Raw genomic sequence first — 26,216 nt, forward strand, 5'->3', positions numbered from 1 at the left:
CTGCCCCCCACCCCAAAAGGCTCCCTCATTTGTTTGCTAGTTGTTTGCTCATTGTTTTCTCATTGTCTGCTTTTTTGTTTTTTTCTTTAGGAGGCACTAGGAACCAAACCCAGGACCTCCCGTGTGAGAGGTGGGTGCTCAACTGCTTCAGCCATACCCACTTCCCTAAGGTTTATATTCTTACAGAGAAGATAAGCCCTGCCCCGGGGTGGTTATGAAATAATCCTCTGACCTCCTATTCCTGTGATCCTGCTTTCAGTAGTTAACTTTTCTTCCATCTCATTCTCATTTGGTAGTTAAGAAAGATTGGAGGACAGTGTCTCTAGCTTGAATTCTGGGAAGTCTTGAAAGGAGCAAAGGTGAGCAGATCTGCCGGGTATAAAATATTTCTTATTTAGCTTCCCCTTAGGTGGGCCTGAAACCCTTCTGGAAGTGGCCGAGCATGTTCTGATGGCACTGAGAGACACTCTGTGAGCCTGTGCTATGGCACAGGGTTTCCAGGGTTTCCAGGTTCACCAGGTTTCCTGTCCCTAGAAAATCCATGAGACGAGGATGGTCAGCAAAGTTGGACAGGTTGGCCTTCATCACTGGGAACGGGAATGGTTCTCACCTGAAACGCAGCAGCAGCTACTTCACCCAGACCCCCTGACTATCCTCAATGGAGCCAACATTCTTGGTGGCTGCAACCACAGTAGGTTCTGATCACTAATTGAACAGACACGATTCACTAGGAGTTGAGTAAAGGCTTTCAACAGTTGGAATAAAAATCTGAAAAGAGCCACAGCTGGTCTGAATATGAGGTTTAATGTAAGATACAGTGGATTGGCAAGAGTCGGTGCAAAACTAAGGAGTACCAGATTCAGTTCTAGTCCGTGAGTTAACAGGCTAGGCACTTGGGCAAAAAATTGGCCCTGCTGTCCCGAGTCCTCCAAGGTCCTTTGCTAATCATGACCAGATGCTTGGAGCCTGAAATCCTGCTCCATGAGGCTTGGGTAGAAGTCAAGTGTTCTTGATTCCCAAAGTGAACCAAGAGACTGGCCCCAGCCATCATGGCAGGTATGATGTTCAGAACAGGCTTGAGGAAAGTGGGGACGGAACTGGCCCTGGGGGCCTGGGTTACTCTACACACACCACATGCAGTAGTCCCAGAGGCTCACAGTGGAGCGTGGGCCTGCCCACCTTCTCATCCACACCTTTGCCCTCCCTGACTTCTCGAGATAGGGAGGAAGGAGGCCAGTCAATTAAATAAGAAAAATAACTTTCCAAAAGCTGTATTTGGCATAAGCTAATGCCACTGCTAGTGCTGCCAGTGGCCAGGCACAGGTACAGAAGGCCCTGGGGAGCTGGAAGGAAAGGAGCACGATGTGTGGGCAGAGCAGGAAGCCAGCTCAAGTCCCTGCCCCAGGAGCCCAGGAGGATAAAGGCCGTGCAGTAAAGGGTAATACATGGTCCTTCTCTTTGGTCAGGCAAAGGCCCTCATAAGGGCCTGGGAGGTGAGGGGAGGAGGGGCACAGGCTCCGCCCAGGCCCTGGCTTTAGGCTCATCACACTGAGGTGGTGATACAGCGAGCGGCCAGGCAAGGAGGCAGAGCACAGCCAGACAGGTGGTCCCCGTTCCTAGGAGCTGCCCTTGTCCTTGTCATCCATGAGGTCATACCTGTGGAAATGGGGAGAGCAGGCTCAGGTAGAAATAGGACTGTGTCCTTTTATAAATGAGACACGATCCAAGGGCTCCTATGCTTCAGAGACTCAATGGTTCTGACCTCAGAGTGCATCCTTTCCCCCTTTCTGAGACTGGGATTTCTTCACCTAAATATCCAGACCCACCCCCGGCCCACCTAGTCACTCACCATTGTGCTGCTCCCTGAGAAAGGTCTATTTCAGCCAGGTCCAACTGCACCTGTGTCGGGGGACAGTCAGAGCAAGACGTTATTTTGATACCACCAAAGGCCATTCCCAAGCCAGTGCAGGGGTGATGAGTCACTTCTCAATTCCCACCTGAGGTTCTCCCTCCCTAACGGGGATGGCAGTGTTGGAACAGGGTGGGCTGGGCAGGGCAACGCTCACCTCTGCCCTCCAGCCCAGCCTCTTACCTTCCCCAGCAGCTCACGCTCTCTTGACATGAAGGAGGGATTAGACTTCACAGTGACATCCAGCTTTCGCCTGAGGGCCTCATCCAGGGGCAGTTCCCACTCAAACCTGGGAGGTGCTAGATGTTAGGAGCAGGGGTCCCTCCCAAGCCTACCGTCCCCTCCCTCAGGCTCCACTCACCGTTCACTGAAGTCAGGATTTAGGGTCCTCTTCTTCTGCGAGGTCTTCCTCTTGGTACCTCGGTTCTTGTCTGGCAGTAGCAACAGTGACACATAGGGGTCAGGGGGATCCCGCCCGTTCTGTCGAAGGGCCCTACAACAGGAAGATGAAGGTGACAGGGCGATCCAAGGGAAGGGATGGGGGGAACTGGGCCGGCAGGATGGGGGGGATCCTGGATGGTAGGAGGATGGGGGGGACCTGGACAAAGAAGGAGGGGAGGGGACCTGGGCAGGGGGGACCTGGACGGCAGGAGGATGGGGGGACCTGGACAGCAGGAGAACGTGGGGGAAGCTGGACGGTAGGAGGACGGGGGGGAAGCTGGACGGTAGGAGGATGGGGGGGGAAGCTGGATGGTAGGAGGATGGGGGGGCCTGGACGGTAGGAGGATGGGGGGGCCTGGACGGTAGGAGGATGGGGGGGCCTGGACGGTAGGAGGATGGGGGGGCCTGGACGGTAGGAGGATGGGGGGGAAGCTGGACGGTAGGAGGGTAGGAGGATGGGGGACCTGGATGGCAGGAGGATGGGGGGACCTGGACGGTAGGAGGATGGGGGAGGACCTGGACGGTAGGAGGATGGGGGAGGACCTGGACGGTAGGAGGATGGGGGGACCTGGACGATAGGAGGATCGGGGGACCTGGACGGTAGGAGGATGGGGGGACCTGGATGGTGGGAGGATCGGGGGACCTGGACGGTAGGAGGGTAGGAGAATGGGGGGACCTGGACGGTAGGAGGATGGGGGAGGACCTGGACGGTAGGAGGATGGGGGGACCTGGACGGTAGGAGGATCGGGGGACCTGGATGGTAGGAGGGTAGGAGGATGGGGGGACCTGGACAGTAGGAGGGTAGGAGGAAGGGGGACCTGGACAGTAGGAGGGTAGGAGGATGGGGGGGACCTGGACGGTAGGAGGGCGGGAGTCTCACCGGCAGCCGTGAACGATGCTGACCAGCTTGCGTTCCTCAGTGTAGTACCACACAGTCAGCTTCACCTGGCCTAGGGGCCCGGCTGGGGCCTCCAGGGGACTGTGGAGAGAGGAAGATAGGTCTGGAGAAGGCAGGGCGTGGGGGACCTGTACCTCACACTTCACAGTCCTGACCACACCCTCCTTTTGGTCTCAGTCCCTTACCTGTCCCCATGTGTTAGGCGCTGCCGGAGCTCTGGGGCTGAGGAGGTGACGTGAGGGGGGCCCCCCCAGAGCTCCGGTTCTCCACTCAGAGAAGAGGAGCTGTGGCTGGAGCTGTGGCTGTGAGCTTCCACCCCCGAGTGCTGGGACACCAGGATCTAGCGGGCAGGAGAGGGAGAGCTGGCCTCTGTGCCCACGCTCCTGGGCGTGTCCTCAGCTGTGGAGCCGCCCGCCTGCCCCCTCTCCTGCACTCACCCCCAGCTGCGCTCTCAGCAGCACCTGCCCCTGTCCGTTGCTGAGCGTAAACCAGCGGTCCAAGCAGAGCCGGTCAGCTGCCAGGAGCTCCGAGAGGGGCAGGGATAAGGAGCCCAGTGCGCCAGTCCCCTCACCCCGAACCTGTGAAGCAACACAACTGTCGTTGGTCTGTGGATCTTTTGGGTGGTTCTGGGGAGAAACTCCCCTTTGTGAAGGGCAGGGAAGCCATGGCAACGACAGTTTCTGGACCCGCTTTCCTTCTTCCTTTTGCAACCAGATAGTTCTCATCTTTACTCTCTAACCTTTCTCAAATTATACAATACCTGCACAGAGTAGAGAAAAGAACAGGAAAAATACGTTGCCCCATTTCCATACTCCAAATGTACTATCTTTAAATTCCTTGTTTTGTTGCTTCCAGCAACAAATGCTAAAAAAAATACTGATGTCTGAATTTCAGGATTTACCAACTTTAGGTGGTATCTTCTGATTCTCTGCTATGAAAGATGAGGAACTGGGCTCTATTTCTGCTAGTGTTAGTACTTAGGTTATTTTTTATTCTAATGGTTTCTACTGTAATTCATGTGATTCTCTTCTTAGCAACTTTAGGACATTATTTCTTGACTCCCTACTCCATCAGAAGAGGAAATCAGCATCCCTATATTACTTTCCACCTATCCTTTACCTCTCATACCTCTTCACTTTTTATTCATCCTTCAACCCACTGAAATCTAGTTTGTACTCCATTCATGCCACTGAATTGCTCCAAGCACCAGTTACCTCCTAATTTCCCAAGTCAATGAATACTTTTCCATCATCTTATCTCTTGGCAACATTTGGCCATTTCCTCTCTTTTGAAGCACTCTTCCCCTCCCTCCCCCCCTCCAGAGAATCTGTCAGTTATTATAGTAAAATAAAACAGCAAAGACAAGATCTGACAATTGTGATGGGTATACCATTACATCAGTCCCTAACTGAGCTATTCAGTAAGTCATCTGCCTACTTTTTAAAGCCCCACAGTAATCGTCCTGGTCCATGCCACCACCATCTCTAGTTTGAAGTTTTACATTAGTTTCCTAATTGCACCTTCTGTGAAACGCTCTTCTTTTGGTTCTGTTACCCACTCTTTCCTGTTGAGTATCCTCCACTCAGGCTGCACTTCAGCCGCTCACGGGCTCTTCTTCCTCCCTCTGCCCTTTAATTGTCAGGGTGTCTCACGTGTCCACCCTTTGTCTTCTTTTCACTCTGCACACTCCCTAAGAGATCTCATTCACACCCATGACTACAGTTGCTACCTGTTGCATGCTCAAGATGCTCAAACAAGAGGAGATGGGGAGAACACCAAAAAGGGCCACAGATGTAGACATTTCCTCTTAGCTGTGCGTCAGAGATCTCAAATTTTAAAACTCCTGTCTTTGTGCATTCCCTGTGTCGGCCATCCAGCCACCTCATGCCAGAAACCCAGGACTCATCTAGGCTTTCCCTTGTTCTGCCTCTTCCTCCATATCAAAACCACCACCAAGTCCATTAGGCCTTTGCTATTTCTTGCTTGGATTACACTAATAATCCCTTAACTGATCCACCTGCCTCCAGTACCTTCCTTTTTTTTTTTTTTAACATGAATTTTATTGCATCTTTAAAGTATCACAAATAGGTCTTAGGTATCATTTGGCACCTTGTTGTTTCCATTGCTGGACAGCTCTTAGATCTTACTCATCAGCCTGATTAACTGTTCCTTTTTCAGAGACATAGATACTGTCCAAAATTTTTCTGATATCCTTGAGTTTTTTTGCTTTTAAATGATTTCTTTCTAATTGTGATAAAATATACATAACAAAAAGCATTTAAACCATTTTAAGTGGACGGTTCTTTGATATTAAGTACACTGACAATACTGAGTAACTTTTACCACTATTTCCAGACTATCTTGATCATCCCAAACCAAAACTCATACTTATTTAACAATAACTCCCCATTCCCTCATCCCTCCCATCCCTGGTATCCACTATTCTGCTTTCTGTCTCTATGAATTCGTTTATTCTAAATATGTCATATAAGAGAAATCATACATTTGTCCTTTTTTCACACATGATGTCTCAAAGTCCATCCATGTCATAGCATGTACTAGCATTTTATTTCATTTATGGATGAATAATAATAATACCCCATTGTAGAGGTATACCACATTTTGTTTATTCATTTGTCTATCGATGGAAACTTGGGTGACTTCCACCTTCTGGCTATTGTGAATAATGATGCAACGAACACTGGTGTACAAGTATCTGTCCAAGTACCTACTTTCATTTCTTTGGGGTATATACCTAGGGATGCAATTCCCAGATCATATGGTAATTCTAGGTTTAACTTTCTGAGGAACTGCCGTACTGTTTTCCACAGTGGCTGCACCATTTAACATTCTCATTGACAATGTATGAGATTTCCTATTTTTTCACATCCTTGCCAACACCCCTTATTTTCAGTTTTTAAAATAGCCATTCCAGTGGGTATGAAGTGGTACCTCATTATAGTTTTAATCTGCATTTCTCTAATGGCTAATGATGATGAGCAACTTTTTATCTACTCATCGGCCATTTGTATATTTTCTATGGAGAAATATCTATTCATATCCCTAGCCCATTTTTTAAATTGGATTGACTTTTTGTTGTTGATTGTAGGAGTTCTTTATATATTCTGGATATTAAACCCTTATCAGATATATGGTTTTCAAATATTTTCTCCCATTCATAAGTTGTCTTTTCACTTTCTTCATAGATAATGTCCTTTGATGCACCAAAGTGTTCTATTTTGATGAAGTCCACTTTATCTATTTTTTCTTTTGTTGTTTGGGCTTTTGGTATAAAATCTAAAAATCCTTGCTTATTAACAAGGTTCTCAAGATATTTATGTTTTCTTCAAAGAATTTTATAGTATTAGCTCTTATATTTAGATCACTGATAAATTTTGAATTAATTTTTGTATAAGAGGTAGGTATCCACATTCTTTTGCATGTGGATTTCCAGCTGTCCTGGCACTACGTGTTGAAAAGTCTTATTTCCCCCATTGAATGGACTTGGTACCTGTAGCAGTTTGATATACTTATCAATTCCAAAAATAGACATTAGATTATGTTTGTAAACTGGTCTGTACCTAGGCATGATTAAATTATGATTAGGGCTTTGATTGGGCCACATCAGTAGGGTGTTATAGGTGGGGACTCACAGATAAAAGACATGGCAAAGGACAGAGTTGAGGGCTTTTTGATATTGGGAGTTTTGATGTTGGAGTTTGATGCTGGAGTCTTGAACTGGAGCCCTGGGAAGTCAGCATGCAGAGGAAAGAGAAGCAAGCCCCAGGAAGGGCAGAACCCTGAGCCCAGGGAGAAGCAAGACTTGGGGAGAGAGGAACCCAAAAAGCCTGAACCCTGGCAGTTGTTGGCAGCCATCTTGCTCCAACATGTGGAAATAGACTTTGGTGAGGCAAGTACCTTATGCTTTATGGCCTGGTATCTATAAATTCCTACCCTAAATATATACCCTTTGTAAAAGCCAACAGAATTCTGGTATTTTGCATCAGCACCCCTTTGGCTGACTAATATAGCACCCTTGTTGAAAATCAACTGGCCATAGATAGATGGATTTATCTCTGTACTTTCAATTTTTTCCATTGTCTATATGTCTATCCTTACGCCAGTACCACACTGCTTTAATTTCTGTGGCTTTGTAGTCGTTTTTAAATCAGGAAGTGTGAATCCTCCAACTTTGTTCTTTTTCAAGGGCTATTCAGGAGCCCTTGACATTCCATATGAACCATTCCGCTTCTGCAAAAAGGCTGCTGGAATTTTGATACAGGTTGCACTGAATTTGTAGATCACTTAGGATAGGTGTATTAGTCTGCCAAAGGGTACTGATGCAATGTATCAGAAATCTGTTGGCATTTATAAAGGGTATTTGGGATAAAAGCTTACAGTTACAAGGCCCTAAAGAGTCCAATTCAAGGTCATTTTCTCACCAAAGTCAGTTGACATGTGTTGAAGCAAGATGGTTGCTGATCTCTGCCTGGTCTCTTGGCTTATCTCTCCCTGGGGCCCCAAGATGAAAAAAGACAAAGCTCTCCTTTTCCCGCATGTCTTCTTGAGTGAGTGTCTGTTTATATCAGTTCACCAAGGGGGTGGGGCCTCTACCTGAGTCACGCCCTACTGATGTGGTCAAATCAAAAGCCTTAAATTTTTCAAGTAAACTCAAATCTTTGGAATTTAATACAATCAAATGGTATCACACGCAGAGGAATAGATTAGTTTACAAACGTAATATTTCTTTTTTGGGGGATTCATAAATAATCTCAAACTGCCACAGGCAATATTGGCATCTTAACAATATTTCAGCCTTCTAATTCATGAACACAGGGTGTCTTTCCATTTTATTCAGGTCTTCTTTCATTTCTTTTGGCAATGTTTTGTAGCTTTCAGTGTACAAGTCTTTCACATCCTTGGTTAAATTTATTACTAGGTATTTTATTCTTTTTGATGCTATTGTAAATGGAATTTTCTTAATTTCCTTTTCAGAATTCTCATTACTGCTATATAGAAACCCAATTAACTTCTGCAGGTAGATCTTGCATCCAGTAACTTTGCTGAATTTGTTTTAGTAGCTTCTTGTGGATTCTTTAAGATTTTCTTCAGTATCATGTAATCTACAAATAAAGATAACTGACTTCTTCCTTTCAAATTTGGATGCCTTTTATTTCTTTCTCTTGCTGATTGCTCTGGCTGGGACTTCCAGTACAATGTTGAGTAACAGTGGAATCAGAGGATATTTTTGCCTTGTTCCTGATCTTAGTGGGAAAGCTTTCAGTCTTTTACCATTGAGTATGATATTTGCTGTGGGTTTTTCACAAACGCCCTTTATTATGTTGAGAAAGTTCCCTTCTATTCCCAGTTTTCTGAGTGTTTTTATCATGAAAGGATATTGGATTTTGTCAAATGCATTTTCTGCATCAATTAAGATGGCCATGTTTTTTTCCTTCTTCATCCTATTAGTGTGATATAATACATTGATTTTCTTACGTTGAACTATCCATACATTACTGGAATAAATCTTACCTGGTCATGGTGTATAATTCATTTAATATATTTTTGGATTCAGTTTGCTAATATTTTGTTAAAGACTTTTGCATCTATATTCAAAAGGGATATTGCTCTATAGTTTTCTTTTCTTGTGCTGTCTTTATCTGGCTTTGGTATCAGGGTGATGTTGGCCTCATAAATGAGTTAGGAACTACTCCCTCCTCTTCTATATTTGGAAGAGTTTGAGAAGCACTAGTGTTAAAGCTTCTTTAAATTTTTGATAGAATTCAGCAGTGACACGATTGGTCCTGAACTTTCCTTTGTTGGGAGGCTTTTAATTTTGATTCAATTTCTTTACTTGTTATAGGCCTGTTGAGATTTTCTATTTCTTCTTGTGTCAGATTAGGTAATTTGTTTTAAGAAATTTGTCTATTTCACCCAGGTTTTCTAATTTGTTGGCATGTAATTATTCATGGAACCCTCTTATAATTCTTTTTTTTTTCAATATCAGAGAAGTGAGTTTACAAAACAATCATGCATAAAATATAGGGCTCCTGTGTATCATCCCACCACCACACCTTGCACTGATGTGGAACATCTATTACCACTGATACCACTTTTTTTTTTTTTTTTTTTTGAGATACTGGGGGCTGGGTGCTCAACCACTGAGCCACATTGGCTTCCCAGAGATGGCTTTTTCATTTGTTTTGCTTGTTGTTTTTTTTTTCCAGAGAGGTACTGGGAACCAAACTCAGGACCTCCCATGTAGGAGGCAGGAGGTCAACTGCTTGAACCACATCTGCTCCCAGCACTTTTTAAAAAATGTACTATTTTTAAATAGTATTTACTTTTATTACACTTGATGAAAGAATATTAAAAATAGTTCTATCATCCATGATTTACCTTAGATGTATTTTTCCCCATACACTACCCTATTCTTACCACCTTGTATTAGTATTGTACTTATAATCCTTTTTATTTCTGCAAAGTTGGTAGTAATGTCCTCACTTTCATCCCTAAGTCTAGTGATTTGTGTCCTCTCTTTTTATCAGTCTGGTTAAAGGTTTGTCAATTTTATCTATCTTTCAAAAAACCAACTTTAAGCTTTAAATTTTCCTGTTGTTTTCCTTCTCTATGTCATTTATCTTTGTTTTAATCTTTACTATTTCTTTCCTTCTGTTAACTTTGGGTTTAGTTTGCTATTCTTATTCTAGTTTCTTTATGTGTGAAGTTAGGCTATTGATTTGTGATCGCCCTTGTTTTCTACTGTACGAATTTCCCTCTAAGCGCTGCCTTCTCCATATTCTACAAGTTTGGTTTTTTTTTAAAATGTGGTTGCACCATTCCTGGAAGCATGCAATACCAGATTGATGTGTGGAGTGAATGGAGCAAGCCCCTTTTCACCTTCCTGTTCCCAAAATCAATTTAATATGCTGTCCTCAAATACAGGACATATCAGATATTAAACTGATAAGAACAGATAACTATACTTGATCTTACCCAAAAAGCTGAGAAGCAGTCCCAGTAAGTTCTTTTCTTTTTTTTAAAGATTTATTTTTTATTCATTTCTCTCCCCTTCCCCCCCCCCCCACCCCAGTTGTCTGTTCTGTGTCGATCTGCTGAGTGTTCTTCTTTTGTCCACGTTTTGTTGTTGTTGTTGTCAGCGGCATGAGAATCTGTCTCTTTTTGTTGCATCATCTTGCTCTGTCAGCTCTCTGTGGGTGCAGCACCATTCCTGGGCAGGCTGCACTTTCTTTCACGCTGGGCGGCTCTCCTTACGGGGCACACTCCTTGCGCGTGGGGCTCCCTTACGTGGCGGACACCCCTGCATGACAGGGCACTCCTTGTGTGCATCAGCACTGAGCATGGGCCAGCTCCACACGGGTCATGGAGGCCTGGGGTTTGAACCGCAGACCTCCCATGTGGTAGACGGGCGCCCTAACCACTGGGCCAAGTCCGCTTCCCTGTGTTTTCATTTTCATTTGTCTCAAGATAGTTCTGTAATTCCTTCTCTTGTGATTTCTTCTTTGACTCATTGGTTGTTTAATTTCCACATATTCGCAAATTTTCCAGATTTCCTTCTGTTTTCATTTCTGTCTTTATCCCACTATGGTCCAAGAAGATACACTGTATGATTTCAATATTTTTTTTAAGATTTATTTATTTTATTTCTCTCCCCTTCTCCCCCTCCCCCCCCCCCAGTTGTCTGTTCTCTGGTGTCTATCTGCTGCATGTTCTTCTTTGTCCGCTTCTGTTGTCAGCAGCTTGGGAATCTGTGTTTCTTCTTGTTGCGTCATCTTGTTGTGTCAGTTCTCCGTGTGTGCGGTGCCATTTCTAGGCAGGCTGAACTTTCACGCTGGGTGGCTCTCCTTACGGGGTGCACTCCTTGTGCGTGGGGCTCCCCTACGCGGGGGACACCCCTGTGTGGCACAGCACTCCTTGCGCACATCAGCACTGCACGTGGGTCAAGGAGGCCCAGGGTTTGAACCGCGGAACTCCCATGTGGTAGATGGACGCCCTAACCGCTGGACCAAGTCCGCTTCCCCAATATTTTAAAATTTATTAAAATTTTATTTGTGGCCTAACATATATTTTTTCCAAAAAGTGTCCCATGTGCACTTGACAAGAATATGTATTCTGCTATTGTGGGTGGAAGGTTTTACATGTCCATTAGGTCTGTTTAACAGTGTTGTTCAAGTCCTCTACTTCCTTACTGATCTCTGTTTAGATGTTCTATCCATTCCTGAAAATGATTTTTAAAGTCTCTAACTTTTATCTTAGAACTATTTCTCCCTTCATATCTGTCAATTTTTGCTTCATATATTTTGGGGCTCCATTGTGAGGTGCATATATGTTTATTATTATTTTTTAAAGATTTACTTTTATTTATTTCTCTCCCCTTCTCCCTGTTGTCTGCTGTGTCCATTCGCTGTGTATTCTTCTGCATGCTTGTACTGTCAGGTGGCACTAGGAAACTGCATCTCTTTTTTGTTGCATCATTTTGCTGCATCAACTCTCTGTGTGTGCGGCGCCACTCCTGGGCGGGCTGCGCTTTTCTCATGCGGGGCAGCTCTCCTTGTGGGGCACATCCTTATGCGGGGGTGCCTTTGCATGGCACAGCACTCCTTGCACGCAGCAAGCATTGCATGTGATCAGCTTACCACACAAGTCAGGAGGCCCTGGGTATTGAACCCTGGACCCTCCATATGGTAGGCAGACGCTTTATCAGTTGAGCCACATCCGCTTACCCTTTTTTTTTTTTTTAAATTTATCCCCCTCCCCGTGTCTGCTCTTGTGTTCATTCACTGTCTGTTCTTCTGTATCTGCTTGCATTCTCAGCGGCAATGGGAATCTGTGTCTCTTTTTTGTTGTTGCATCATCTTGCTGCGTCAGCTCTCCATGTGTGCAGCACACTCCTGGGCAGGCTATGCTTTTTTCCGCGTGGGGGAGTTCTCTTTGTGGGGCACACTCCTTGTGTGTGGGGCACCCCTATGCAGGGGACACCCCTGTGGCATGGCACTCCTTGTGCGCATCAGCACTGAGTGTGGTCCAGCTCACCACATGCTGGACCTCCTATATGGTAGGTGGATGCTCTATTAGTTGAGTCACATCTGCTTCCCCATATATGTTTATAATCATTATATCTTCTTGCTGGATTGAACCTCTTTATCACTATATAATATCCTTTTCTGTCTCTTGTAATTTTTTTGACTTAAAGTCTGTTTTGTCTGATAATATAGCTAAGGTCTATTTTATCTGATAACAGAGGTATTCCAGCTCTCTTTTGATTATCGTTGGCATGGAATATCTTTCTCTACCCTTTGTCTTTGTATCTAAAGTGAGTCTAAGAGGCAGATGTTGCTCAGGTGATTGAGCTCCTGTCTACCATATAGGAGGCCCCAGGTTCGATTCTCAGGGTCTCCCGGTGAAGGCAAACTGGCCCGCACTGCTGCCAAGAGTTAATGGCCCATGCCACTGCAGAGAGCTAATGGCAGACAGTGAGCACAAACAAGAAGGGGTGGTGGGGGGGAATAAGTGAAATTAAAAGTTAAAAAAAAATAGTGAGTCTAAAGAGGTTGTATCTTTCAACCTCTTTGTGTCTTTATATCTAAAGTGAATCTATTGCAGAGAACATACATATGAGTCATGCTTTTTCATCCAATCTACCAATCTCTGCCTTTTAATAGGGGAGTTTTGTTTTTTTTCCCTCTCTTCCCCTGGCCCTGCTATTTTTGCTGTTAAGTGTCCACTTGCTGGGTGATCTTCTGTGTCGATTTCTTTTTGTCTTCTTGTCTTGTTTTCTCCTCTAGGATTCACTGGGATTCAATCCTGGGGACCTCTCTTGTGGACAGAGGTTCCCTGTCACCTGAGCCACCTAGTTCCTGGTTTCTTTTACGACTCACTTTGACTGTCCCCTTCCAACTCCTTTTGCTGCATCATCATCTTGCTGTGTGGCTTGCCACATGGGTACTGGCTTGCTGCGCAGGCACTCAGCTTGCCACATGGGCACACCTTTACCAGGAGGCCCCAGGGATTGAACCCAGGTCCTCCCATGTGGTAGGCAGGAGCCCAATCACTTGAGCCATATCCATTTTCCATTAATAGAGGAATCCACTGACATTTAAAGTAGTATCTGAGAAGGAAGGATTTACTTCTGCTATTTACCTATTTCTTTTTCTGTCTTGTATGTTTTTTGTTCCTCAATTACTCCATGACTGCCCCCTTTTTTTTTTTTTTTGTATTTAGGTGCTTTTCTGTAGTGTACCTCTTGGTTCCCTTCTTTTCTTTTCCCTATATATTTTAAGTTATTTTATTAGTGGTTACCTTTGTAAGTACCATTAACATCGTAAACTAATAACAACCTAGTTCAACTACTACCAACCTAGTTTCAGTAGTATACAAACTCTCTAGTCCTATATATCTCTGTCCCTCCTCCTTTATATTGCTGGTATCTCAAATTGTATTTTTATACATTGAATACCCATTAACATAGATTTTAAATATTTTACACATTTGCTTGTTAAGTTATATGGGAAAGAGGAGCAGTTACAAACTAAAAATACAATCCTACAGTACTTTATATTTTCCTATGCAGTTATCATTATTGGTATTTTTAATTTCTTCTTATGGCTTCAAGTTATTGTCTAGTCCTTTTATTTCAGCCTGAAGGACTCCCTTCAGCCCTTCCCAGATGCTATGAAGTGTTTCACCAGACTCCAGAGTTTCAAAACTGTTGATTCAGCTCCTGCCAGTTCAATAGGTGTTTGGTGGAGGGACTGCTTCCTGGGTCTTCCTTCTCTGCCATCTACTCACAATCCTCTCCCCATGACATCTTCAACTATTGTAGCTTGCTGAATGAAAGCAGCTGAATTTGCTAAAAGTTCAATGTCATTTCCCTCAAGAACTAACCCATCTTTCTGGGCTTGATACTCTGAACAAGCAATACCTAGTCTCATCCAAACCCTTTAGATTTATTTTTCACCCATATTTCAGATTTCAACAAGAGACCCACTCTTCTGAGTAACGGCACTGACGGGGAAGCGAGCAGCCATAGAGCTCATCTTGTCACAGAGCCCTGGCGCATCACCCTGACGGTGCTCTGTACATGACGACAGATAGAAAGGACCTGGCTATAGCTCACACTAATTTCCCACAATTTGTCGACCCAAAGTTGCTTCTCCTTTCCAAGAAGACTAATTTCTACACTGATATGCTTAGCATCCCTCCGTGGGGTTCCCCTGGGGCCCTCCACAAGAACTGGGCATCCCTTCAGCCTGATGTTGACGTTTTCTGGAATGTCTACATTTTCTGGAATGTCGACAGTCTGGTTGCTGAGAATGATCTTCATTCTCAGTAGATGCAGCAAAGTTCTAGACCATTTTCCACCCTGCTTTCAGCATGATCTTTCTAAAATGCAATCTAGATGTGTCAGCTCTCAATCTTTGAATGTTTCCCTCTACCTTTAGGAATAAAATCCAAAATTCTTAGCATACCATTCAAGATCTTCTGTGATCTCACTCCTACGTATCTCTAACCTATAATAAACTTGTCTTCTTTCTCTTCCATTCTTTTCCCAGCCCGAAGAGTTTTCCTGCCCTTCTTTCCTTGGTTGGAGCTTATTTACTTTTAAGCTCAGGGGACATTAAAGGATGCCTTTCTTATCACTCTATCTTTTCCCCCAGTCTGACTTAGAACTCCTCTTTCCCCAGTGTTTTCCACCTCAACAGTTACCAGACCAGAAGTATTCTCTGGTTATTTTTCTCCCTAAAGAGAATGTGACAAAGAGGTACCACATCATACCCACTAGGATGGCTATTATTAAAAATAAAAAACAAAAAAAAACCCCACCAAAAAACAAGAAGCGTTGATGAGGCTACAGAGTAATAGAAACCTTACACATTGTTGCTAGGAATGTAAGATGATGCAGTTGCTGTGGAAAACATTTTGGTGGTTCCTCAAAAATTTAAACAGTGATAGTCTACAGTTAATAGCACAATTGTAAACATGTGCTTTCATCAGTTGCAACAAATGTGCCACACTGATGCAAGGTGTTAATAATTCTGTGGTATATGGGAATCCTGTATTTTATGCATGATTGTTCTATAAATGCACAACTTCTCCAATTAAAAAAAAAGAGAGGAAGCAGACTTGGCCCAATGGATAGAGCATCCGTCTGCCACATGGGAGGTCGGTGGTTCAAACCCCGGGCCTCCTTGACCCATGAGAAGTGCTGATGCACATAAGGAGTGCCATGCCACCAGGGGTGTCCCCCACATAGGGAAGCCCCACATGCAAGGAGTGCACCCCATAAGGAGAGCCGCCCAGTGCGAAAGAAAGTACAGCCTGCCCAGGAATGGCGCTGCGCACACGGAGAGCTGACACAACAAGATGATGCAACAAAAAGAAACACAGATTCTCGTGCCGCTGACAACAGAAGCGGACACAGAAGAGGCAGCAAATAGACACAGAGAACAGACAACCGGGGTGGGGGGAAAAGGAGAGAAATAACTAAATAAATCTTAAAAAAAAAAATAGATTACTGATTAACAGGGGTAGGGCAGGGGGAGAATGGGGAGTCATTGTTTAATGGGTGCAGAGTGTCTGGGGTGATAAAAAATTTTTGGCAATGGACAGTGGTAATACTATGAATGTACTTGATACCACTGAACTGTATACATATAAGTAGTTAAAATGGGAAATTTTATGTTTTATATATGTTACCACAACTGAAATTTTTTAAGAGAGAGTTTCATGAAGATAAGAACTAAATCATTTATCTCTGAATGCCCTGTGCTTAGTTCAGTGCCAGGCCCATTGCGGGAATCTGCTAAATGCTTACAGAATGAATTTTTGTTACCTGCAACTCCAGGCTCTCAGTGTTTGGTTTCCTGACGAGAAAGGAGGCACTCTCATCCCAGACAGGGGCTGAAGTTTGGGAAATGGTCTGATGGAGACGACGGGTTCTGATTAGTGGCTGATACTCCACTCCCCTCATCCCTCCCATTCTTAGCCTTGCAGTGTTTCCTAGTACCTTGGTTTTATGAGAAGTGTCTCCCACAGTGAGAGTGGCATGAGGGCTGGGAGGTTTGGTGCCTTTCCGGAGCTGGAAGAGAATACTGTGTTAGTCTTAAATTTGAAGCCAGTTGGGCGGATCCACCCCGCCTCACAAATTACACCTACAACAATGGCCACATCCCCACCGTCACTTGACAGCCACCACCCCCATGGCCTTCGACAGACAATTCTTTCCACTCCAGCACCAGCCTGGGAAAGAAGAGGGCTATTCACTACTGGATAAACCTAAGGGAGGTGGCAGAAGGGCCACGGAGCTATGGGGGCACAGGGAACAGATCTCACCGGCAGGTCCTCCGCCCGCTCCAAATAGACGGACAGCAGGGCTGCTGCCAGTTCTGCGCTCTTCTGCGTCTGGATCAAACTGTTCACCTGCAGCACCTGGGGGGAAGCACACAAGGAACTGGGGAGTGGGAGCTGAGATCCTGGGACCTAGAGTTAGGCATGTGCCTTGAAAGCTGATAGACAAGCTCACCCTGACCCAGCTTGAGTCCCCTCCTTCCTCCAGTCTCCTTCCTTCCTTCCTTACCTCCTCCAACTCAGAAGCTGTGGGACGGGGGGTCAGACGTTCCAGGCGCAAGTGCAGGCGGCCAGATGGGACATCTTCCAGGGCCAACCACTGTGGAAGTGGGCAGGGTTAAGACTTGTGGATTGTGAGGTCAGAAGGACGATGAGAAAGAGACTCCGGACAAGCTCAGAAGGGAGTGTTGATTCTAACCCCACATTCACCTCATCAAGGAAGCCACTGTTCAGGACTGCGGTAAGACTCACTTTACACCTGCAAAGGAGAAATTTTAGGATGGCAGATGGTCAAAGCCTACAGTCTTCCTCCCAGAGGCCAGACTCGACGGCCTACAGAGGCCCAGCCTGCCCCGCCTGCCTGGACGTCCACCGTCTCACCTGCCCAGAAAGTCATCCTTGTCCAGGTCCTTGTCAAAGACCTCAACCTCTAGCTCTTGGCCTGGAATTGATGTGACGATCACCTAGTGAGTGAGAATGGTGCAGACAAATGGGGGTTCCCTCTCTTTCTCCCAAAAATGACTGGACCCCTCCAACTGACTGAGCCCCACAGGTTTTGGGGACCATTCTTGGAGCCGCAGGGAAGAACGGGGCAGGTCTGAGAGGAGCTCCAGACCCTCGTTTCTGACCTCAAAGACCTCATTCCAGCGGGGATTGAGATCCTCACGAACAACGTGACTCCGGAAGCTTCGTCCTGCCAGTTTTAGTTTGACATAGGGGTCTGACTTGCCCTTCACCAATCCCCCCAAGAAACGGTCTTTGGGAATCAGGTCCTGGGCCTCCAAAACATGGATCCGAAGCACATTCTGCAGAAAGGACAAGTGAGGGACCACATGGCAGTCAAAGGGAGAGAGCCTCTCAGACCAGCCCAGAAAAAGGCTTTGTGCACTTACGGATGGGCAAACAGACCCTAGTCCTTTCCAGATAGGAACTCACCTCAGTCCCAAAGTGACTGTCAGGAGTGGTGTGGCAGGGACGGGGAGGGGCATCCACACTGCTGCCTGTCTGTGGGCTCTTGCTGTCCGGGTCCCAAGCGCCAGGGGTCCCAGGCCCAGTGGGGACGCACACTGCTGCTGAATCCAGGTACAGGACCTGGGAAGGGGAGTGTGACTGCTGAGTCAAAGATAGCCACCGGCAGGCTGGGGACTGGTCGGCAGCACTGGTTCTGGCAGGGAAACCAGAGCTCAAGTCTTAAGAGGTCCCTCCACACCTGCCCCCACTCCCACCCCACCCCCGTCAGATTGGCAAGTATTCTGCATGTGCCTGCTAGGTGCTCATTTAATCTTAGAAGATTCCCCTTCCTTACTCCAAATACCAAGGAGTCCACAGGCTCCCCCCCGCTCTCAGGACTCCCTCCATACCCTCATAACCAGTTTCATGTAGAGCCTAGAGTTGGGGCCAGAGCTGCTGAGCTGGAACCACTGGTCCAGGGTGAGTTCAGGGGCGGTCAGCAGGCGGGGCAGAGGCAGGGTCAGTGCCCCTAAAGTCAGAGCCCTGGAGTCATCTTTCACCTACAGGCACAGAAGGAAGGGATATAGTGAGTGAGCAGGGAAGAGGGAGGCTTTAAGAGGAAATGTTAACATGACTGCTTTATTCCTGTATGTACCAGCCACAGATCTTTTGCTCCACTCAGGTCTGCAGTATCATGGTCCTCTGCCTACTCCTTGCTCCCTTCCACCTTGGCTCAATTTGTTCACATTACCTGGGAAGTCTTCCTTCCCTTTTTTTCTCTGCCTATTTAAATCCGATGTAGCCTTCAAGGCCCAATTAAAATCCTACTTCCTTCACGGAATCTCGCTAATTATCCCAGTCTTTGTGCCTTTCTCTAACCATCCTTAGTACTATACCATGGGTATTTTCACTCCCACTAGTTAACATGTAATTGTTCTTGGATGATTTTATATAGGTGTGCTTGCTTAGGAAACTGATCAGTAAGCTCTCTGAAGGCAGATATTGTGTTTTATGCTTTCTCTGGATCTTTAAAATGCAGTGTGTCTAATAGGTATTCAATTGTTCTTTTTTTAAAAAACTGTTAAGGCATAATTTATATACCATAAAACCCACTCATTTTAAGTATACGATTCTTAACTATTTAAAAAAATGAATGATTCTAGAGAGAAAGGGGAAACAGAGATATAGTGAGCGGGTGGGAAATCTTTTTTAATTTTAAACTTTTTATTTGAAATACTTTCAAACTTATGAGACAGTTACAAAGATAAAGCAGGCTGCATACATAGATCTGCGACATACCCCTTTCCCCCCAGATACCCAGATCCATCATCTTTAACATTTTGCCACATTGCCATATCACTCCATCTAGCTGTCTGTCAACCTATCAATCCATCTATTGATCTATCCCATCTGTCTACTTATCAATACGTTTTCTGAAACCTTGAGTGTCAGTTGAATACATCATATTCCTTGTACACCTAATACTGCCATGTACATTTCCTAGAAACAAGAGTATATACTTATGTATTTACCTTAAATGCAGTTATCAAGTTCAAGAACTTTAGCATTGCTATTAAGCTTATAGTCTATATTCTGTTTTTCATATGTCCCTTAGAACCTTCTCTCCTGCCTTGTTAGAAGCATGGGTAACCTGGGTAGAAGACTGAAAATAGGGAGCAAAGGAGAAGATGGGCAGGAGAAACGATGCAAGTTTAGGGAAGACAGAACGGGGTATTCAGGGAGGCTGGATGGGTGCCTATCCCACCTGCACATCGAGCTCCTGGCTGCGAGGGTCTTGCAGGAAGAACCGGAAAGCCGCCTCCCACACTGGGCAGTTGGTGTTGTAGACAGCCTGCAGATGTGAGAGGGTGGGAGGAAGGATGCACAGCACAGTATCATTTTCATTTCTCCAGAAGACCCCTCACTTGTAGGCACTCTAGGGGAGATATAATCCACAGAACAGCTCTTCCCACACCCCAGTGTGACACCTCCCACACCGATGTCCAGGCCCACACCTTGCTCTCCTGGGTCACATCTTGAATTGACAGTTGTACCATGGGGTTGGGTTCCCTGTTCCCCTTCTTCAACTGTGGGGTAGAGAATTCAGAGGTCACTATCTTGGGTGTTTCTGTGTTTGTTTCAAAAAAAGGAGGTAGTATCTCATCAGAATATTTTTCCCTGCAGTGGCTCTGCTCCCCTCCTTGGGGCCTTTGTGTTATACAAGCTGCTGCTTCTGGAGCTAAGCACATGTGGGCATTTGCATCCTCACCAAGGGGGCTGTGGGATCAGGGCTCCCTGTTCACCCACCCTCAGCACCCAAACTCACAGGCAGATCCTGGGCCCGATCCAGATAGACAACCAAGATGGCAGCTGATGGGGGCTCTGGTCGAGAGGAGATGCCTCGATTCCACTGTAGAACCTGGGGGTGGGGTGGGGGTGGGGGGCAGCAGTCAGTCCTTGGTCCTCCCCAGTCCCCTATCCCTCTAGCTACCAATTTCTCCCATGAGCTCCTGTTTCTCAAGTTGGTTACCTGCTCCAATTTTTCTGAGTCTGACAGTAGTGACAGCCATTCTAGCCTCAGGTGAACTTGGCCTTGCCCACCTTGTAGAAGGAACCACTGGAGGGAGAGGTAGAAGAGAGTGAGGTAGAGCAGAGAGCAGGTACTCACCCGGCCCCTTCCCCACCAACGTAGCAATCGTGTGCCCAAGGCGAGGCCACCCCCCACCCTTCTCTTCTCCCCACTTACTTCATCCAGTACTCCAGCCTGTAATACCTTCCCTACATCCAGCTTCATTCTGACAGCGTGCAGGCAGTGAGAGGCAGACAGGGGGAGGGCCTGATATTAGTAGCATATCACTGGCCTTCCACTCACCCACCCAGAAATAACTAGTCAGTCCCAGACTCCCTTCTCAGGCACTCAGGAGGACACGTGTGTACGTGCATGTGTGTACACGTGCACGTGGATATGTGTGGTAGGGCTGAGGGGGCTGGGAAGGAAAACGATACACGGTTCCAGAAGAGGATTATCATTTTCTCCCAGCCCTTGGAGCAAATGGGTTTTAGCATCCTAACACAGGCAGAGACTCTCACCTGCCCAGAAAGTCATCTTTGTCTGGATCCTTGTCAAATATCTCCACCTCTATCTCCTGCCCTGGGACCTCATGTACCATGACCTGGAGAATGCAGAGGGATAAGAGGCTCACGGGCTGCAGCTGTGAGGAGCTTCCAATCTCCGCATCAGAGCCTCCTCATTTCACATGGCTCTCCCACCTCGTAAGTCTCTCGCCACTGGGGGTTGAGGTCCTCATCGATGACACGGCTGCAGAATGTCTGGGTGCCCACACGCACAAGTGCATAGGGGTCTGACTTGCCCTCAAACAGGCCCTTCACATATTTGTCCTTGGAGATCAGCCCTCGGGCAGCCAGCAGGTGAACCCGCACAATGCCCTAGGGGAAGATGGGGAGACACTAAGAAGCCAGCAGAGGGCTCCTGAGAGAGGGACTTGTCAAATGGGGGGGAAGGCCATACCCTGGGTAGAGGGGAACGCAACTGGGCAACATCCTGGAGGTCAGGCACTAGTGGCACCAACAATCTGTTCGGCAACACGAGGAAGGCAGCGATGGAGTCCATGATCATGGTGTCAGAGAGTGAGCTGAGAGCGGAGTAGAAAAGGAGTTGGGATGGACCCAACTTCCAGTCCAATCTCCCCCAATTCCCACTCCATTTCACACAGCCAGCAGAGGCCTTAAGCCCATTGCTGGGGAAGTCCCATCTTCAAGCTCCATTTTGGCTGCTCTTCCACCCCAACTCCCCAACAACTGCTCTGCCCCTTCTTTGGTGCCATTTTCTGCTCCTCTTCTTTTTGCCCTTGCAGAGCAGGCCTCAACTTTCTTCATCCTCTAGCAAAATGCACACCCCCACCCCAGAAGAAAATTTTTTCAGGGGCATTTGTCTTATCTCTCCAACTATGGTGCAGACTCCTGGAGGGAATAGGCCACCACCTTTACTGCGTTGTATCCCTTGAATCCCCAACTCAGGGCTGGAACACTTAGCAGATGCTCAATCAGTGCTTGATACCTGAGTCCTGGAATGTCCAGCAGGTTGGTTATCCCCGTCCAGTTGATGTCTAGGGTCTGGACAGAAAGAGAAGGGGCGCAAAGACAGTTCATGTGGTGGCACAGTCGCACCCATCCAACAGTTGCCAGACCCCTCAGCTTTCTTGTCAATTCCTCTCACCGTTCCCCATAGCTGGCTACCTCACCCTCCCAATCCTCTCTGCTTTCCCTACCTCCTTACCCCTCCTCAATGTCTTTCCTTACCGGGCGTCGGATAAAGAACATCGACACAGCCCCCACGATAGGACGGTCCCCAATGAGTGGCTCAAGGATCACCCGCAAGACACCATGCAGCTGGAAGAAGAACAGACCATGAAAGCCTTTTCCCAGAAAAGGCTCTACACCCCTCCCAGACTTCTCCAGCCTCCGTTTTTCCAACCTCCAACTTCCCATACCCCATGAAACTTAGGGAAAAGGCTCCCTGTTGTGGGGGCCCCTGACATATGCCCCACCTGCATGCCCTTGACTCCTGCTTTGCAGAAATATTTCTTCACTTCCACATCAATCTGCACATCACCTACATAGCTGGGATTGGTGAAGGAAGAGTAGAAGAAGGATTAGTATGAAGCTGATGTGGAGACTGGGGGATGAGGGGTGGGGAGAAAGGAGCCAGAAATGATCAGCACTCCATTTAGGAAGAAGCGGGAGAAATGTAACCTATGAATCACAGCTAGTAGTAATGGTCTGAGGATATTCTTTCATAATCTGTAACAAATGTCCCACAACAATGTAAGGTGTTGGTGGAGGGGTGATGGGTGGGAATTCTGCACATTATGCATGATTGCTTTGTAAGCTCACAGATCCTCTAATAGAAAAATTTAAAAAATAAAATAAAAAGCTGGAAGAGTGGTGAGTGGCATTACCTGATGTTCAAGTCCAGCAGGATCTGCTCTTTGCTCTGACCAGGGTGAACCTTGACTCCCAGGATGCGCAGTGGCTAGAGAGAGCAGAGGGGAAAGGAGGAAGACCTCAGCCCCCTTCTGAGCCACCCACCTTCCAGGTCCCATCTCCTTCCTTTCATTACTTTCCCTTCTTCCACACACATACTTTTTCACCCAATTCCACTCGTGTAAATGTAAATGTTTGCAGGTGGGGATTAGATCCCCGAACAGCTGGGGCCACAGTTTCAGCCAGAAGCTTCTCCATATACTGGCCCAGAAAGGGCCAGATCTGGGCCACAATCTAGGAAGAAACAGAGGTGGTCATAGGGGAGCCCAAACTTCCCTCTAAAGGCAAGTGCCTTCAGAATCCTCCCACAGAGAGCATCGGAGACCAGAAGTGGGGAGTGGCCAAGTCTGACAGGTGGAAACCAATCCCCATTCTCCCTCATGAAAAATGAAACTCAGGACAGTCGACCCTCACCTTGTTTAGCCACTCAGCCTTTTCCACATCTGGGAAGCTGACCTAGTGGGGAAGGAAGAGACGGTGATGAATGCACCCTCGGTCTGTGGTTTCCCACTGAGATGCTGAGGTGTGCCCACAGAACAGGGAATACAGAGGGGTAGCAGGGCCTCCTCACCCCAAAGGTGGGGCTGAGGGGGTCCCCAGTTTCATTTCTCCAGAAGGTTTGGGAGCACTGAGTCCTCTTAAACAAGGGGTGCAGGATACAAAGTTGCTTTGTGGAGAGCTCAGTGATGTGAAATGACAGCTGTTGGGGCACAGGTGGAGGGAGGAGGAGAAGGCCTGTTTCTGACAGGGAGGTCCTGTTGAATAGTTTGAGAAGGGACTCCTGGAACTGGAGAAGTCCTGGTTCTTCCTTCCCTCACAATGAGGTTTCCACTTCAAGAAGATGAAGAGGGGAGCAGCTCCTTGAGTTAGAGAGGGACCAGAACCCTTATGGGTATTTTTTTTCCCTTTTCCCTCTTTTTATCAGAGTAATTCCTTTTAAGTGAAAGAAGGGCACCTGTGCTTTATATAGGGGGTTGGGGGGGAGGGTTGGAAGAGTAGTTTCCGTGATGAAGAGAAAGAACAGACAATTGCTGCACAGACTACAAGTCTCCTCAGACCATTTCTCCCCCTTTCCCTTCCCCAGTCCTGGGAGGCATGGCTGTGTCTTCCTAGAGCCAGCTCTGATTACTCTCTGATTGCCACTTCTGGAAGGGGCAAGAAGGGAGGGGCTGGGAGGGGCCGCTAACGCGCTCTGCCTCCGGCAGGCCGGAGAGGAGGCGTCCGGTCTCCCCACCGCAGGAGAGGGGGTGCAGAAACAAGGGTCCCGGCCCCAGCGGAGCTCCGCTCGTCGTCGGGAAAGGGTGGGGCAGGGCGGCGGCGGAGTGTGGGCAGCGGGCACTGCAGCAGCGCACCAGCCTCCTCCCGCACCCCCGCCCTCCGTCCGGCAGACGTCTCCACTGCGCTGCGGCCCGGCTGCCGAGCTGAGGCTGGAAGGAGCCGGCCCGAGGGTCGTGCAGATGCGGGGTCTCGGCAGGGCAGGCTACTGGGGCTGGCTCTAGCGGGTACCCCGGGAGATAAGAGCACAAGAGGGAGAAGGACCTCATGGTCTTAAGTAAGTAAAAAGTCTTGAGGAGGATAGGAGAGGTTAGGGAACCCTCGGCGTGGCAACGGGGACGAGGTGCCCAGCAGCTGCAACGGCGCGAGTGGCGTTCAGGACCGCTGGGCGGAGAGGGCGAGCCTCGGCTGGGACGGGGTCCCCAGATGTTATTACTGCCTCTTGCCCAAAAGTGGAGGAAGCCCGGATTCTGCGGAAGGATCCGGATCTGGCGGTGCGGGCAGGCCGGGAGGGGTGGGCGGGCAGGGGGTCCAGAGCGCTGCGTCCCGCGGGCAGGCGGCAGGCGCGGCGGGAGGCGAGGGTCTGGGGCCCGCGCTCCCTGGCTGGGGGCTGCCTCTGGGGACGGGGAGGGAAAGCCCCGACCTGAGGCGCTGGGCGCCGCGCCGCGCTGAGGGCTGAGGGCGGCCGCTCACCCAGGCAGGCAGCTCTCGGTGGCTCAGGTAGAGCGTTCTCGCCGTGAGCTGCTCCTCGTCGTCCAGCAGCTGCCGCGCGGCCTGAAGCCGCCGTTCTTTATCGTCGCGGACCCGACGCCAGCCCAAGTAGAGGGCGAGACCCACGACCACGAAGCCCACGCTGAGCCCCATTGCCCCGGCCAGGTAGACCGGCACCAGAACCAGCAGCCGTCGGCCGAACGAAGTCAGCACCGCCAGGGCCTCGCCCGCCGCGCCCAGGCCGTCAGGTGGGCCCCCGGGGCCCGGGTCCGGCTGTGTGCACGCGGCGGGGGGCCGGCCCGGGGGGGCGGGCGGCGGGGAGGGCGGGCGCGCGGGGCCGGGGCTGGAGCCCTCCGCAGGAGCGCGCTCCATGGGGCCACCTCGGGGAGGACCCGCCCGAACCAGAGCCCGGAGACCCGCTGGAAGTGGCTGATCCTGCGACCAGCTCCCGCTGCAAACCGCGAGCCCGCGCGCGGGGGAGGGGCCCTAAGCCACGCCCCCTCCCCGCGGGCGATTCGGGTTGGTCCGCGCCCGGGAGACCGAGGTGGAGTCAAAAGGTCGGAACTCCGCCCTCTGGCGTAGGGCAGGGCCTCCGGCCTCGGCGGCGTAAGTCCGTGCTGATTGGACTAGAGTGCCAAGATGGGCGGTCCGGGATGCCTGGAAAAGGAGGAAAGAATCTGGAGAACGGCATTTGATTGGTCAGAAAGAGGAGGAGGCGTGGCGTGCCGTTTAAAGAGAGGCGGGCCCACGCGCTCCCCCCACGTGGGATTGGAGTGCCTGTGATATGACGTCAGGCAGAGCCTCACCGCCGGTTACAGCGTTTTAGCGAGCTGGGGGTGCGAAATTGGAAATGTGTGGAGAATCAGAATTTCCTTACACCCCATTTGACGGTTTGGAAGGATTTGAATTTTGGGATTCCTATATGATCATTTGTCAGCTTTTCCTAGCCTTCTTACTGAAAGCACATTCCTTCCCTTCATTTTCTTTCTGGCTGTCCGTACCAAAAGGAAATGACCCTATTAGGAATGAAAGCGTTCGATGATCAACCCTCTCTATCCCGTCCCCAGTCCTCTACTTTGTGCAGTATGACAGACATTAAAGAAAACAGGAGAATCAGAGGATTATTGAGATGATCCAGCCTTGGGCGGGGGTAGGGTGGTGGAGCATATTAGTAGGGCTTTATTTCTTTTTGCAAATTTCCAAAAGTTAGCCCATTCTATCTCCAAGAGAGTTAGTCAGGGATTTCTATCTCTACTGCAGTCAGATTAAAACAAAACAGGCAAATAAATGAAGGAAGGAGGGGCTCAACTGGAGTGGAAATAATTTCCAAGAGTTTCCTGATCTTAGGATACTAAACTGAGAAATCAAGAGAAATGAGAT

The 26,216-nt window shown here is 48.0% G+C and overlaps 1 protein-coding gene and 1 non-coding gene across 2 annotated transcripts; both read right to left on the reverse strand.

Moving 5' to 3' along the window:
- Positions 1-785: 785 nt before the first annotated feature.
- Positions 786-25,284, reverse strand: ESYT1 (extended synaptotagmin 1). Its single transcript, XM_058308032.2, has 31 exons — positions 24,819-25,284; positions 23,265-23,306; positions 22,950-23,084; positions 22,766-22,839; positions 22,355-22,427; positions 22,107-22,196; positions 21,865-21,920; positions 21,316-21,439; positions 21,057-21,233; positions 20,877-20,959; positions 20,533-20,581; positions 20,317-20,403; positions 20,113-20,205; positions 19,802-19,873; positions 19,552-19,638; positions 18,197-18,346; positions 17,772-17,927; positions 17,465-17,641; positions 17,217-17,299; positions 17,046-17,094; positions 16,846-16,935; positions 16,602-16,697; positions 16,276-16,347; positions 16,102-16,188; positions 3,686-3,826; positions 3,434-3,588; positions 3,231-3,329; positions 2,271-2,402; positions 2,093-2,198; positions 1,850-1,899; positions 786-1,656 (listed from the first exon to the last, which is right to left on the reverse strand). The coding sequence occupies exons 1-31, from the start codon at positions 25,206-25,208 to the stop codon at positions 1,617-1,619; spliced, it is 3,315 nt and encodes a 1,104-aa protein (XP_058164015.1). The 5' UTR covers positions 25,209-25,284; the 3' UTR covers positions 786-1,616.
- Positions 10,075-10,264, reverse strand: LOC111765987 (U2 spliceosomal RNA). Its single transcript, XR_002798165.1, has one exon. It is a non-coding gene; the product is annotated as a U2 spliceosomal RNA (small nuclear RNA).
- Positions 25,285-26,216: the final 932 nt, after the last annotated feature.

Source organism: Dasypus novemcinctus, chromosome 12 (genome assembly GCF_030445035.2).
Source record: "Dasypus novemcinctus isolate mDasNov1 chromosome 12, mDasNov1.1.hap2, whole genome shotgun sequence".
NCBI lineage: Eukaryota > Metazoa > Chordata > Mammalia > Cingulata > Dasypodidae > Dasypus > Dasypus novemcinctus.